The sequence below is a fragment of the Amphiprion ocellaris genome, chromosome 16, assembly GCF_022539595.1.
Source record: "Amphiprion ocellaris isolate individual 3 ecotype Okinawa chromosome 16, ASM2253959v1, whole genome shotgun sequence".
NCBI lineage: Eukaryota > Metazoa > Chordata > Actinopteri > Pomacentridae > Amphiprion > Amphiprion ocellaris.
In genome coordinates, this window is record NC_072781.1 from 10,213,447 (window position 1) to 10,229,824 (window position 16,378).

General features: G+C 39.4%; 1 protein-coding gene across 1 annotated transcript in view; it reads left to right on the top strand.

The window, feature by feature from the left end:
* Positions 1-2,397: 2,397 nt before the first annotated feature.
* LOC111564399 (semaphorin-4G-like) overlaps positions 2,398-16,378 on the top strand; it is a 28,339-nt gene continuing 14,358 nt past the window's right edge. The window contains exons 1-3 of the mRNA XM_055018798.1: positions 2,398-2,638; positions 7,776-8,084; positions 14,457-14,605. Coding sequence (XP_054874773.1) covers positions 7,892-8,084; positions 14,457-14,605 — 342 coding nt within the window. The 5' untranslated portion in view covers positions 2,398-2,638; positions 7,776-7,891. The remainder of the gene's footprint in view (positions 2,639-7,775; positions 8,085-14,456; positions 14,606-16,378) is intronic.

The window sequence follows — 16,378 nt, forward strand, 5'->3', positions numbered from 1 at the left end:
GCTAATATTAACATTTTTATTTTATTAAAATAGATCATCCGCTTAAACACCCAAACTTCACAGCTCCCATCAGCTCTACAGAACTAATTTTGCATCTTTCAGCTCAGTGTGAATGTTATGATTTTACAGCCTCAGCTTCAGTTTTGCTCAATCCCCACAGTGTCATTTTCAACAGCTCTGATATAATCCGTCCAGCACCAAACAGCAGATAGACAAAGTTAGTAAGCTGCTTGAACATTTTGGTGCAAAAGAGCCAGATATTTCCTTCCTGGAGACCAAAAAAGACCTAAAAAGAAGCTATATTGTACTTGTAGTCATCAGAAGGCCTTTAATAGGATTCCAAATAAATGCAAAATTTGCTCCATTTCTCTGACATGTGTAACTGTTTTTCTCAATTTGCCACAACAGTTTAAAATGTGATCATGTGTTAGAGAAGTTTGTATTCAATTCAATCTATAGTCTAACAGTATTATAATCCACATTTTAAGGATTGTGTGTGCTCGTGTGTGTATAAATGGCTATTTTTGTCATGTCTCTTGAGAAACACAAGGAACTTTTCATTTCCACCTTGCCAGCAGGATAAAATCTGCTCTTCAAGTAAGACACAGAGTTTTGATTGTTTTACTTTTTGATTGATCCATTCAGCATCAGTTTTTGTTTGAGAATTTGTTTTTGTTTGTCCACCTCAATAAAGACAAGAAGAAACTGCTGTAATGTTCTTTGTAGACAGCACCTCCAGGGGCAGGTCGCTAATAGATCTGATCAATGTTTTAATCATTTATGGGAAAAATGTGTTGTATTCTTGTTTTCAGTCAGCTTCAGCAGCATAGCTGAGATGTACACGATCAAAGTGAATTAAAATGAATGACTTTGGCATTGATGACAATAAGCTGTCACAAACAAAACACACAGGAGGACAGAAGAGTAAGTCCAGCTTACATGTGTTGACTCAGTTAGATAATATTAAATGAGAAAAGCTGAACTACAGGAGAACAACCATTTGAAAGCACTACAGAATTCTTGAGAACTTTACTGCTTTAAATGCCATTATGTTTTGAAATGTGTGTCCTTTACATATAGAAAGACATTTCCACCATCAATAGATGCAGAAATAAACAAATTGGTGGACAAAACTTCCCTAGAATGCAGGAAATGAAGTGTTTGATGCTCAACATTTTCCAAATCTCCCCATTTAATGTGTTTTTCCCACTGTTAAAATGAAAAGTTGATTTTTTTTTCTAGTCATGACTACAACAGTACATTTGAAGTCAAAAGTTTTCAAGGACTTTAAAGTAATAATTTTTTTTGAATGAATTCACAAACTTGCTTTAAATGCCAGTGAAATATCAGAGAGTCCCATTTACTTTTCTTTTGTCAGGATAAACCAAAGCAGCACTGGTTTCAGTCTAGAGCTGCAACTGACAATTTTTATCCATCAATTAATGTGGCATTTATTTTCTTGACTGATGAGTTAGATGTGTGGTCTGTAAAATGTCAGAAAATGGTGAAAAATGTTGCTGAGTGTTTTGCAAAGTTAGAGATGATCAAAAGCCTTGCTTTGTACACAGCCTAAACATATTATTGTCTCATGTAGAAGAGAACAGAAACCAGAGGATATTTAAATTTTAGAAGTTGGAATCAGAGATTTTAGACTTTTTTTCTCTTTAAAAAATTGCTTAAAGTGAATAATCATTGATAAAACAGTGTGTGATTAATTTACTAGGTGGCAACTTATTCATTAATCATTGCAAATCTATCTCCATTATCGATAAAAGGGATGAAGTAAATCAGGCTCTATAGTAACATTTTTATGAAATGTCTTTTATAATTCTGCTAAAACAATGTGCAATTAAATTTTCAGGTGTTTTCTAAGTTTTAAAGTTATGAAATGTGCTATATTTATTATTATATTATTATTGTTTTATCTTGTATGTATTGTATGTATTTATGTATAGATAGATAGATAGGTAGATAGATAGATAGATAGATAGATAGATAGATAGATAGATAGATAGATAGATAGATAGATAGATAGATAGATAGATAGATAGATAGATAGATAGATAGATAGATAGATAAGGATAAATAATAAAAACACGCATTTATTCTTATTGTTTCGGTCTGGAACAGGTGCACGATGCATTCCACAGCGCATTATACTCTGTACAGTTGTGTTTGTGATAAATAAAGGTCTTCAATCTGGAATCTTGAATTTATAGCAAGTTGCTGGGTGTAATTCCTCGTGTGGCCGCTGGGTGTCAGTGCAGCGCCGCCCTGCAGCTGTGGACGGGACAGGTTGCTTTATTCCACCTTTACTCCACACTTTGCCTCTTAACCGCAACTCCCTCTGTGCGGACGTCAGGATACAGTCGAAAAAAAGTGGCACAGCGAAAAACCGGCGTCTTATTGAGAGGTTGGCGGAGAGAAACACTAAAGTGAGCGTCGTGGGAGGGCGGGCCACCTGTGACGGCAAATGAGTGGAGGAGCAGCGAGTCGACAGTCGGAGCTGCGTGTCTCTCAGTGGGTGTTTTTATGTTTCAGAGAGTGGACGCCAGGCGTTTAAAGTCCAGCTGGATTATCCGAAGCTTTGGGAAACGTGTATATCAATTTTTTTCGACGAATTTCTGCACGAATTCAGGTAAGACACACTGAATATTACACCACCGCTGCACAGATAGAGATATTGATTTTTTTTTTTTTTGTAGCACTTTATGATGCTTCCACACTGTTCCCACAGTAAGTGTAGATATTTCTAGGCCATATTTCTTATTTTTTGTACATAAATATTTCTCATAATATAAAATATGCGTTGTCTGTGCAGCTTTTCTGGTATGTTATTCATTTAATCGAATATATTTACCTGCCCAGTTCAAACAGGTGTTCTCTATCGTGTGTTAAACTGGCTAATTGCTGCACAGAAACACCCAGTGACCCATTACACGCCTCTGTGTTTATTGCATCGAGAGAGACCTTCAATCCAGTTATCAGCAGAGATGGGGACAAAGCCTGTAATTTATGTAGAAATCACATGGCACAAAGCCAGCAGAGCAGCTCTGATTAGACTGAATGAGCTGTAAACACACACTGATGATTGATCTTTAAAAGATGGGTGACCAGCCACTGATCTGCTGTTCATTGATGGTGTGTGTGATCTAATCATTGGGCCAGTAGGGAAACTCAGTGAACCCACTTATCTACTTGCCTATAAAATCATCATGGCTTGAGTGTTGGGTACTTTCTGGTCAGTCATAATCAAGCTTTTATGATGACTTCACTGCTGCTTTTAGCTCTTTAGAGTGCTGTAGGCTCACTTTTGCATTTTGCTCGATCCAAAGTGTGTGATGAACCTTAATAAAAAAAAAAAAAAGAAAGCTCAGACTGAAGTCACCATGCTTTGTCAATGAAAAGATGTCTATTTCTATGCTACATCTGCACTTGAACGCCTCAAACATTGTGTATTTATGGGGGAAAAAAGCTCATATTGTTAATATATATTTGCACTGGAATGATTTGACAGTTATCACCTGTTAAATTAGTAATCAGTTTGAGTGATTTTCTGATTAGAGCATTTTTGGTTTTTTAGTTTCACTATGACAGTAAACTCAATATCTTTGGGATGTGCAATGACAATTTAGGACATCATCTTGAGCTTTGCTAAGCACTGATCATCATTTTGCACCATTTCCAGACCAAACAACTAATCAATTATTTGAGAAAATAGTCATCATGTTAATTGACAGTGAAAATAATCACTAGTTTTAGCCCTGATTTGCGCTCTATTGAGGCTTCCTAGTATCTACACATCTGTCTGTCCTTGAAGAGGAGTTCCACCTCTGTTGTTCTTCCATACATTTCTCCCTTTTTCTGTATTATATTTCTTTATTTCTTTTTTTTGACAAGCTTCCTCACCAAATTGAGCATCTAAATATTGAGATTATTACAGATTGTGAAGCCCTCTGAGGCAACTTTTAGGAGTTAAGTTACATGTTGTAGATGAAATTGACTAATCTTGAGAGGTTTTTATTTCCTAAACCATTTTAAGACATGTCTAAATTGACTGTAAGCCTCCCATTTCCTCAAATGACATTTGTAATGGCTGTTGAGAGTCTCTCTCTAGAGCCGCAAAAATGATGAATTTTAGGCCTGAAACTAAACTGTTGGAGTATTTGGACTGCCCGAGCAACAGAGCGAGTGGAAAAACTTACAAAAGAAGCTACACAATTATAAATAATGGCATTTTGGTAACGCACTGACCATGCACAGCTTTGTTTATTTTGTTGTATTGTCAAAAAAAACCCTCCAGTGTGGAAGGTGGGTTTTAAAGTGCTCAGTGTTCCATTCACTAAGTGACTGTATAGATTATAGAGCTGCAGTCCGGAGAACAAACGGAGTTCAGTAGAGTTGGCTTCCTTTTGTCTGTCTGTGAAACAAGAGTGTTTTAAAGCAATCTGACTGTCACTTGAAGCGTAGCTCAATGGGTGTGACTGTAATCTTTTCTACCATTTGTCACATAGACGCATATTCAACTCAAAACACAGAGAGTTTGGAGTCCTTTGGGACAAATGTTGTCTGTTGATGGAGCTGTCACTGCAGCGCTCCAGTCTCTTCTATTCAGGGCGGGTTTATAGACACTGTATAATTGCCTGATAAAATCCATTTCCCTGAATGAATGTCACAGGACAGAGAGCTTGCAATGAGATCAGGAGGAAGACAGATTAGAAAGGTTAGGTCATGAGCCGTGGAGTGGCTGTCGCTTCCTCTGGGCCTGAATCATTTTCATTTTTACATCTCTCTTTCTACATTGCCTCAAAGTTTTGACTGCTGCGTTCAGCGGCCAATTAACAATTGAACGCTTCTGCATTCAGAGTTACTCCGAGCAAGGCAGGAATAATTGATTTTAGATGACAGAGAATTGGGAATGTGACAATTGCTGGTGCTCCCTTTTCACTGCTGGACCTTCTCGCAGTATTTTACCTCTTTGCTTTCATATCTTCTTTTCTCTTTCTGTCATTTTGCTGTTCCATTTCCATGTGAATAGACCCCTCTTCCTGCAGAGATTATCAGACCACATGAGGACCACTATGGCTGACTGACTGAAGGAATTCAGACCATGACAGCCCATTTGAGTGATTTGGTGTGCATGAGTCAGATAAATGAGCCCCTCAGTGCACCTCCTCAGCCACCTTTTGAGAGGAGCTTAGACAAGACTGGGAGGGCAGCTGACACACCTGTACAGGGTTTTGGGTTCAGCAGAGAGAACTGGAATATTTGGTGTCCTCGGAAGCTATTTTGGGAGCAGCACAGAGTTGTAAACCCTGTGAAAAGTTGTTAAGATTAGCAGAAAACGTAGTATTCCCAAATGGCTGCACTTGAGGAACTCATAAAAGCAGCTTTGCTTTCAGCGAGAGGCTTTCAGATGATCCTGAAGTTTATATTTCACAACCCCTAGAGGACTGTTAAGAATTCTTCAAGTCACATATACTTTACATTTTCAAACCATAAGCCGCAGCTTCACTTTTACTGAAGTACAGTAAAAAATATCCCTTTGCAGAGACTTAAAATCCATCACTGTGAAGATTTAGTTGACTGCGCTTTTATCCCAGACTTTCTTTTTTTTTTTTTTTTTTTTTTGTGAAAGTAATAAATTTGCCACCAGGGACTGTGTTTCATACGCCTTCTGTCTCTTGTATTCTGGGAAAATCCAACATCTCAAGCTTGAGAGTCAGCTGCAGGGAGTTCATCTTTTTAATACGAGTATAAACAAACAACAGTTTTACTAATAAATTAATCTTAATTATTTTTGCAGTGTTTTTGTGAATTGCTTGTTTTGTCCACAACACAAAAAGTATCAAATATACTATGATGAAACAAACATCTTGTTAGTTAATTACAAATTTGCATCGCCTTTTCCTTGACATTCTTGTTTACTTCTTGTTTTTATTGTTTCTTCCTGACAACATATCTTCAGATTATAATACTTTCTCGCTGCTGGCCCAACATGGATTGATTGTTAGAACAGTCCCGACTCACAAGTGCATTACCTTGCAATTTTATTAAAAAGAAGAAAAAAAATGTAATAAATGTCTAGTGTGATGTATTACCTGCCTCACCTTTATTTTACCTACATCTCCTGTAGGTTTCGCAGGGAAGCTAAATGAAACCCACAAGGAAGGTAGAAAATTAATCTAAGAACTGATTTAGTTTGTTGTGGAAAATGTGCAGCGATAATGTAAAGTAAATCAGATTTGTTAAGGGGCTAAACCATGCAAAATCACCACTGTGTTCTTCTTAAAACATTAAAAAACAATAAAAATGGGATAACCCTTTAACACACACCAACCTGAAAACATTAGGATCTAGAGGCTTCAGTTACATTCTATATATTCTGTATATTGGTGTTCTGACATTGCATGTTAAGGATTATAATCTTGTAGATTGCTGTAGTACTAGCAGTCCATGGAATTCCTACATGGCTTTAATGTCCTCGGGGTGTAATAATATATATGTTTGAATGTCTAATACATACAATGATCCTGTGATTCCTTGCCCTACTGCTACTACCTGCTGTTAACATCACATTTAGTGTAGTATCCCTTGCGTCCACACCTGTATTTTGCCGTGTTCGTCCGTAACATTATGCAACGCTCAAACCAGCCGTTGTCATGGTGTCAGCCCTGAGGGACTGCTGGGGCTTTCTGTGAGAGCAGTCTCTTGTATTAATGGCTTCACCTTTTTACCGTTTTTTTTTTTTTTTCTTATTGTTGTTGCATCCTTGCATGTGTGCGTGAATCGATCTGGGTCGTGCACATGTGTGCGTCGGTTTGCGTCATAGAAGGATCAAGCAGGCTCTCTGGACGTTCAGCTCTTCAGGTTGCTGGAGGCGAGCTTTGTTTGATAGAAAGCACTTAAGAGTGTAACTGTTTACATTTGGAACTGGGAGAGGAGTTGGAGGGCTTGTGTGCATATGTGTGCGTATGTGTGCGTGTGTGTGTGTCTATGTGTGTGTGGTGTGTGTGTGTTTTCTCAAAAGAAACACAGAGAGGGAGAGTAAGGCGAAGAGAGATGTCACCATTCCCCCAGATAAAATTGGATCAGGTTGGTGATGCTCCACAGAGTGTCTGTCGGTGTATTTCCAGTGTTGGTGTGTGCACTGGTGCATGGGATACACACACCTCCTCCCTCCACCTCCCCTCACCATCACTCCCTCCACTCCTCCAAAAAGGGGTCTTATTCTGCTGGAACAACATTGGCATTCATATCACAACACTCACACATCTTAGAGATTATCATATTTCACAATCTTTCCACCCGTAGGATTCGGCTGCTCTCAGGTATGTCTTGCCAGTTTGAACGGGTCTCACGCCTTATCGATCGGCGTTGCTCCACATCGCAGTTTAATCCTCAAGTGTTTGCTCGTGATATCGGCACGTAGCTCTGTTTGACAGTCATTGTTTGGTTAATGATATTTTCAGTCTTGTGTTTAGACTCGGCAGCAGCTGCTCACACACACTCCACTCTTTGCAGCATGCAAAGGCAGCCCGGTCTCAGAGAAAATATTGATCTGCAGAAGCTCCCAATATTTCATTGAGCGTGTGCACTTTGTATCTCTTTCATATCTCTGTCGTCATCTTCGTATAATCCTCCACATCAGCTTGTTTAATGTGTTTGAACTCTGCTGCACCAGCGTTTCTTCTTTTTCAACTTCTCCTCTGACTTTTTTCAGGTGTCACAGACTGCTAACACTGTTGGTTTTGTGTGTGTTCTATTTTTTTCAGGTGTCTTCAGTCTTCTCTACAGCACAGTGAAAGAGGCTGCCAGTGTTTGTCTCAGTGCGTGGGTGTGTGTGCGTGCAGAGGTGTGTGTGAGTCATAGGGTGAATATGTTTGTGTGAATGCCTTTGTATACATATACACTGTGGTCGGACAGCGTTTGTCCCGTGACGCGCTCAGTGGAGATGCGTGGAGCTCGATCCTCCGTGCTGCAGCTTCTGCTGCTCAGCTGCTGGTGTGGGACGGTGGCTGGTTACCCGTTTAGGACGCCGCTGGACCTGGATGTGACGCCACGTGTCACTGTGTTGAGCAGCGGTAAGGACGCAGATGGTTTTGTGCAAAAAAAATCAGTTTGTGGTGTATGTCATTACTGCCAAAATGTCTACAGTTTAAAATTGCTTGATTCTCCCCTAAATCGCTGAACTATTTCAAAGTTAACATCCGCCCCTTTATTGGAATTTTCTGCTATTTTACACACTAGTCTTTGTATAAAGGGGGTTGTGGGATTCATTAGGTTTCTTTCTATAATATAATTATGCAAGGTGCCTTGAGAAGTCTTACATAGTGTGTGCACTATGTAAATATAATTCACTGAAATCCAATACCTAAATAATAGAAGCTTATACTGGGTACACTATGAGGCCAAAATGCACATATGAGACTTAATTTGAAAAGTAAAGACATCTAGTTTCTGACAGTGCGCTTGTTTAGCATGTGACTAAAACCCAACTTACACTACACCAGTTCCAATGTGTCACATTTAAATACCAGTAACTAGGATGCACTTTATGCCACAACTATGCAAATCACCTCATACCATCTACATCTTGTCGACCTCACCTGTATGAAATTCCACACCTCTAGACGCTAACCTTTGGCATAGGACTGAACTGAACCTTTGAACTGTGGAAAATCTAACCAGTTTAACAATGTGCCGCTTGTCCATGTTGACAAACGTTAAGCTGCTTTGAACTACATAGCTCAAATGAGTCACCAGTCACATTATGACGTGAAATACCTGAAGATGACTCATGTTTGAGTGACTCAGTATTCACGTAGTGCTTTACATTCAGACAACAATTACAATAGTAGCCGTCAAGTTTTTAATGATAGACTTTTACAAAGAAGTTCTTGATATGTTAATTTTCTTCAAGATTTCTGCAGCCACTGTCCTCCAGTTTTCCTTTTTTTTCCTTCCTCTCTTTCACTTTCTTGCATCCCACATTATCCCTGAGACTCTTCTCACTCCTCTCGATCTCATGCATGTGCACACCGACTTGAAATATGCACTCATCTGCCCCTTCTGTCAGCCATGGTGATGTTTCCTTATCAAGCTGTGATTATTATTTACTTGCATTGCGTGTGATGGCATGCAGCCTGAGGTGATGCAGAGACAGAGGCAGATGAGTGAAGTGCTTACTCCTGGATCCCTGGAGTCTGACACCACTAGTTGAGAAGCACCGTAACCATGACAACCGTTGTACTATGGCGCAAGACAGTCGTATACAGCATTTTTCTGTTGTGCATGTGTGGGGAGGCGTGCATCATTAAAGCAGGACTCTTATCTGGTCTTGGACTTTATTTGTTGATGCGAAGACGTGTGAAAGAAATTTTCTCACATCTCCACTTGCGCCCAAATTTGCTTCTTCTATTAGATCCACTTGTAGAACAATATCCCTGTTTTTATCTCATTTTCTAAACAGTTGTCTTTTTCACAGCATATCGCCTACTTACACTCATTATCTGTCTTTTCTCCCCCTGTTACTCCTTGTGATACGAACCTCTCTTGATAGCTTTATCTCAGTTTCTGTAAATCAGTCCAGCCTGCAGGCCCTCCTACATGACTCACCTCCTTCTCTGCCACCCCATTGCTCTCTCATCCACTCCCCCTCCTCTCACTCTCCCTCTCTTTGTCTTTACATTTAAGCTGTTTGTCTTTGTTTTAACTTTTCTTTATTAGTTTCTACTTTTCACGGTTACGCTACCCTCTTTTGGTTCCTTTATCCTCCCCAGCTCTAGTCTTTGTTACTTTTACTTTCCTCATCCTGATGAGAAAACTTCGATATGAAAACGTACCCCTGATCCCTTTAATCGCTGTGTTTCTTAGCAACCTCAAGGCAAAGCTTCCAAACCTGTGTGGGGTGGAAAAATTACGCATCTACGCACACACACCGTCACACACTCACACCAGTTCTCTCTACACTGGAAGTTTGCTATTTCTCTAATTGAACAAGTTAAAAAATTTAGGGGAGGGAAAGGAATATTATGTTAAGGATTATAAATTTGATTGATTTCAGCACCATTTTTAGTTCCTGAAAGGCTAATAGCTGGAAAAAGCAGGGGGAGCAGGTTGTTAAAAAAGAGTGAAAACTAGTAATACATCTAAATACTTTATTACACACCTTGATTTTAAATTGGAGCTGTCGAGATATCAGAATGGCATGATTATTGGAGCCAAAAGGAAAAAATAAGTGTTTTATAATTCATCTTTAACTGTTTGTTATGTGTTTTTTTCTCCTTTTTAGCAAATCAGTTCCTCTCAAAATATAAATGTATGGAGGTGGAGACAGAGATAGTAACCATATTTGTACTGGTTGTGGTTCCAGTGTTGGAGTATCACTGATACAGATACTGGTGGTGGACTTTTTTATGATATTATCATAGCTAGGTTTCTCATTCACCTGTTCACACACACATTTACACACCAGTGGAGGAAGAGCTGCTACTTGCCTGCCATCAGAGGTAACTTAGATGTTGAAGGGTTGGAGATCAAGCCACCTGAAGCGTTTTTCACCATTATTGTCAATGTTGGTTTATTGCAGCACCCCCTATTTCCACCTGTCAAAACTTCTCACACTTTGACAGTCAACACGTTTAACTTTTCTTTATTCAATACCAACAGTTTGTTTGCACGTCAAAACACTCTGAACCGTAAACAGCCCTGACACTCAAGACTGTCACGTCACAGTCTAATACCTGGAGGTTCAGTGTGTGTGTGTGTGTGTGTGTGTGTGTGTGTGCATGTGCGTGTGCGTGTGCGTGCGTGCGTGCGTGCGTGCGTGCGTGCGTGCGTGCGTGCGTGTTTGTGTGTGTGTGCATGTGTGTCCCTGGACACGGTGTACTGTGCAGATCAGCTGAGGTTCCTCCAAGTGTTTGCTCAGTAAATAGTATCATCTGGGCTTCTCTCGGTGCTGTGCTCACAGCTTTCCTTTCCTTCTAGATGAACTCAAACGTACCTTTTTCTCACACGATCTCATAAGCTGAAGCTAAAATGTGCTTTGGGATGTTGTCTCATTGTAATACAGCCCAGATAAATCTCCCGTTGCTGCGTCACGCTCTCAACTTGGTTGTTTTGAGTTACCTGGCTCCAGCTGTCAGGCCCTCACACACACACACACACACACACACACACACACACACACACACACACACAGGCTATTGTGTGTCGTTATGCTTGGATTACACCGAGGAAGTGTAGACATTGTCTGCACCATAATGCATCGTCCTCACCCAAAATGAGACACTCATATCACGTAGGAAAAGTTATTGTTCTGAAAATCCCAGACAGATAATACTCTTCTTCCTCCTGCTGAGAATAACGGAAAAAAAAAAAGTCGACACCTGATCGCCCAGGAGCAGCTTTGGATGGGAACTGACTGCTGCTGCTGCTGCTGCTGCTGAAGTGAGCAGAGTGGATTGTGTTTCTCAGCAGCTGATAGGAATCTTAATGACAGCTTACTTGATAACCATGCAGTCTTCAGGGGGAAGTGGATTGACTAAGAACGCAGGAAGTCTGACACTTTTCTGTGTGGCTACCGTGCTCACTGATGGCATGAAATGTGGCTGTCTTTTGTGTTTATGTGGCTTCATTGCTGTCAAAATTCCGCTACAGCTGATAATGAAACGTGCTCAGCATCAGTCACGTCAGATGTTTTAATTAGACTTTTAATTACGACTTTACGTAGTCTTGTTTAGATGTTGCTGGGATTGCCTGTTTTTCCACTGATGTATGTGCATGTGCGAGTGTTGACACTGCTGCAATGTTTACCCAGGCTTAGTGGAGTCCTGATGGATTGTATGTTTAGAACTTACGTAACTGTCCAGCACCTCATGACTGCTGCAGACAACTTTATAACATGCTCTGATAGTGTGTGTGTGCTCGTGCTGCACAGTACAGTATATCTCTCTACTGTTGAGTGTTTGTGTGACTGAACCTCATTAGTATTGTGTTCTGTCAAACAGATGCATCCCAGTATAGCCCGGAGAGCCTGATGGGGCGACATGTACACAAAGAGAAGAAACCTCAAACCACAGAAATCCACAGAAAGTAGTGAGGGTCTGGATGTTGTGTTTCATAGCCTTCTTCTTCCTTTATCAGAGCTGTGTGTGATAAGCATAATCCTTTTATTGTTCACAGTGGAGATAAAATGTAATGTCTGACCAGTGCTACTGTACGTAAAACAAAGAAAAGCTGATAATCCTGACAATCATGATGCTGGAATCACCAAATTTGTGGTATTTTTAGCTGTACTATGGAGGACTGCTGATGTGCTGGTTTAGTCCAGATTGAAACATCTTGGACTTCAACAAACTTGAATTTTCTGTTAGGTTGGCAGTTGTGGTTTTGAGTGTTTTGAAATTTGGTAAATATATTCACTTTCGCTGACACTGCTCTGGTATTGTTTAGCTATGTTCTTTGTTTGTATATGCTTTTGTTGTTTTTTTCTTTTCCTCTTGTTTTTCCTTTACTTTGCTTATTTTTTGCAGAAAAGACCTTGATCTCGGACCATATATTCCACTCAGGGTTAAATGTTAATATACTTGAACCAATATCCTGGTTTTCAAAAATAAAGCTGTAGACAGTTTTCCACAGCAGGAACTTAGGAGTCAGGACTTAGGTACGAGGTAGCATGAATGTTTAAAGGAAGTCTTTGTTTCCATCGCGGTGTAGCATCCAGCACCTTCGACTGCGTTGTTTCTATAATATATAAAAATAGTAATTGCTGCATGTTACTCCAGTTCTATTAAACAGAACAATGGAATGTTTGTTATTTTAGCTTATATGATGAATGCTACATCGCTGATGGCGGTATTAGAATGAATGTTATTGTTAGATGAGATCATTGAGAGGCCAGAAATTATGGCACTTATTTAAAGTTTTAGCAGTCGAGACACACAGCATATTTTTCAGGGCCTCTCAGAGGTAAAAGCTTGTTGTAGATGCATTTTTCCTCCCCCTAAAAAAAACCCATAAAGTTGTTCTACAGGTGTAAAATAGTCAGTGTAAAACAGCCTTTTCCACAGATCAGCCATTGTTGCACTTCTTATTACTGCAAAAAAACAATTGTTAGCATGCTAACAAGCTGACCTAACATGATGTAACATGGTAAACATTAGTATATTAGCACTGTCATTGTGAGCATGTTACAAAAAAGATTAACCACAATGTCTAAGAGAAAAAAAGCACAAAATAATCTCATAGGATAAAAATCTGCACATTTTGGTACATTTTTATTAATGAATTGTGACCTGAAACATTGGGGATTATTTCCTGAAAGGTATTGTATTAAATCTATTGTGTCTTTTCCATTTTGTTATTGTATTTTTCTTATTTCAAGCTAAACACAAGGGATTGTGAAGCCTTGTAAGGTTTTCTGTGCAGCTACAATATAGTCAAGTTGAATACAAGAATTTTTCTCTCACAGTCTAAAAAAAGAATCTCAGATAAAAGGAAGTCCCTCAGAATCAAAGAACAAGGTCTTCTCACCACTTTGCACCAGCGTTCGAAAATAATAGAGCAAAAAATCCATCACAGAAGATGAAATTCTGTTTCACCCTTCATTCTCATGCTGTCAAGTTAGATTGAAAATGCTCTCGCTCTGGAGCTTTTAATATGCCCCTCCCTGGTGGCTGTGACTTTCGAAAAGCATTTAGGGAGATGTATTTATGCATAGATCCACAGATGTATGTGGATTTTTTTTTCAGAGTCTTTTGCTAAAATTATCACATAAACATCCAAATGATACAAATTGTTTTTCAGTGCATGTACACATTGCAATAATCTTTCCAAAATCACTACAGCTAATAAAGATGTCTATTTCTGTAGTGTTTTAGAAAGCATGAATGAAAACAAAGGATGCTTTTTCTCTGAAAAATGCTATTCGTGAACCTTTGGTCGTTCCCATAGAGACAGACCATAATCAATAGCAGCACTGGACGGCGTTTGTGCTGAGATATACCCAGGTGGTAATGTGTGTAGATGCACAAAACCATTTGTATTGTCCAATATCGCACAAAGACGCCTAAACTGGGTTGATGTCATCATTTTTCTCCCACTTACTCTGAGTGTGTCATCTCTAAAATTTCACCAATCCTCCTCTGAATGGAAAATTATTCCAGATATCAGACCACTGATTCAGCCTCTAAAGAAAGGAGAGCATGTGTGGCATATTAATGTGTGTGATGCATTTTTTTTAAGGGCATTAGGTAGGAGCTTCTTTGCATAAATAGACGTAGCAGGAGGAGTGTCAGGGGGTTATGAAAGGTCACCTTCATTAACAACAGTCCCCCTCCTCTCCTCTCCTCTCCTCTCCTCTCCTCTCCTCTCCTCTCCTCTCCTCTCCCCTCCCCTCCCCTCCCCTCCTCTCCCCTCCCCTCCCCTCCTCTCCTCTCCTCTCCTCTCCTCAGGTCTCCAGGGTTGCAGGCGTTTCCACTCCTCTGCAGTCAACTACAGCACCATGTTGCTGGAGGCTGACAGTGAGCGTCTCTACGTCGGGGCCCGAGGGTCTGTGTTCGCCCTCAATGCCTCTGACATCTCAGCCAGCTCTGCTCTCTCTGTGAGTTTGTTTGTTTCTGTGTTCTACCGAATCTTTAACGCTGCCACGGCGTCATTTGCATTTCACAATGTAGGAACTCTGTGAGGCAACAACATTTCTTTTTGAGGCAGAAGTATTTATTCCCCCCGTCACCCCCTTTGTGTGTTTCTGCATCTGTGTGTGTGTAGTTGTATTGTTTTCAACACAATAACTTGCAGTCACACCACAGGAGCAGCTCACTGCATAAATTAATGTATTGATGAGAATAAAACTGAAGAACCGACTGCTGTATCTTTTCACTGTAACTTTAAATAGATAAAGAATCCATATTAATATCATCCACATATGTTAACACAGAAGCCGTTTCTAATTAATTCAGTAATTAGCATAACATGATGTGTACCTACCAGCGTTGCCAGTATTTTAAGCTCACAGTTTCACCCTCTGTACCGTCTTTTTGCGCCTGTCACTCTAATACAATTTCCTACAACTTTATGGAAAAAATGCAAAACCATGGCTTGAAAAAAATGGTGAATCTATACTGCTGTTCATAAGTTTGGGGTTATTTTTGAAAGAAAAGCATTTTTTCAATGAAGATAACATTAAATTAATCAGAAATACAGTCTAGACATTGTTAATGTGGTAAATGACTATTCTAGCTGGAAACAGCTGATTTTTAATGGAATATCTCCATAGAGGTACAGAGGAACATTTCCAGCAACCATCACTCCTGTGTTCTAATGCTACATTGTGTTAGCTAATGGTGTTGAAAGTTAATTGATGATCAGAAAACCCTTGTGCAATTATGTTAGCACATGGATAAGCATGTGAGTTTTCATGGAAACCATGAAGTTGTCTGGGTGACCTCAAACTTTTGAACGGTGGTGTATATACCATAGACATTTTACTACTTACATCTTCCGTCTATCTCCATGCTTGTCATTTATCTGCTCAACACTGCCTGCAGTTCAGCTGAGAAATCCCAGATTTTATTTTCATGTGTCTGTTCATTACAGACAAGTCAGTCATGGCTTCACAGTTTCGCTGAGGAATGCTGAATATTTAGTTTTTACATAATCTGATTAGTGTAAACAGTGATTTTTACCATTAAAAAAATAAGACACGTCGAGAATGAAGTAATTTTGAGGTTAGACTTGGTTCCATTTTGAAACAGAATGGAAAGTCACAGACGAGTTGTTCAAAAACTATTGAAAAGTTGAAAACCTGATGATTTTTTCCTGTTTCCACAGTGTTTGCCTCTAGTAAATGATGTCATTTGGGCATCTTTTTAAAAGATAGAATGAATTTCAATCCTTTCAATCATAGGGTTAAAACTCTGCCAAATGGAACTTTCTAAAACTGTATCTGTATTTTGTACACATTTTTGTCATGTTTTGAGATGTTCTCTTTTAATTAATGTTTATGGTTGCACAGTGATTCTGCACAATTTTGTGATGACAGTCTAAACAAAGGGTCTGTTTGAACAAAGAGGCTGCTCTAAGTCAGATTCTATTTAATATTGTAGGTTCATAAGACTTAGTTGAGGATTTTGCAAGGATTTGCCCCCATTCCCCTTCTCATTATCATCATTGTCAGTGTCAGGCCTAATTTTTGATGCTATTTATGTCTGGAATTCATTTATCTGTTGTCATCAAATGTGTCTTCACTCAGTAGTCTATACAGAATTTTACATTGTCAGTTATGGGGTCCCTCATTACTGCAACGAATGAATGGCTGTGAACACGCCAGGAAATAATGCATGTCTGTCAAATAATTGTAAAATCTATAAAACCA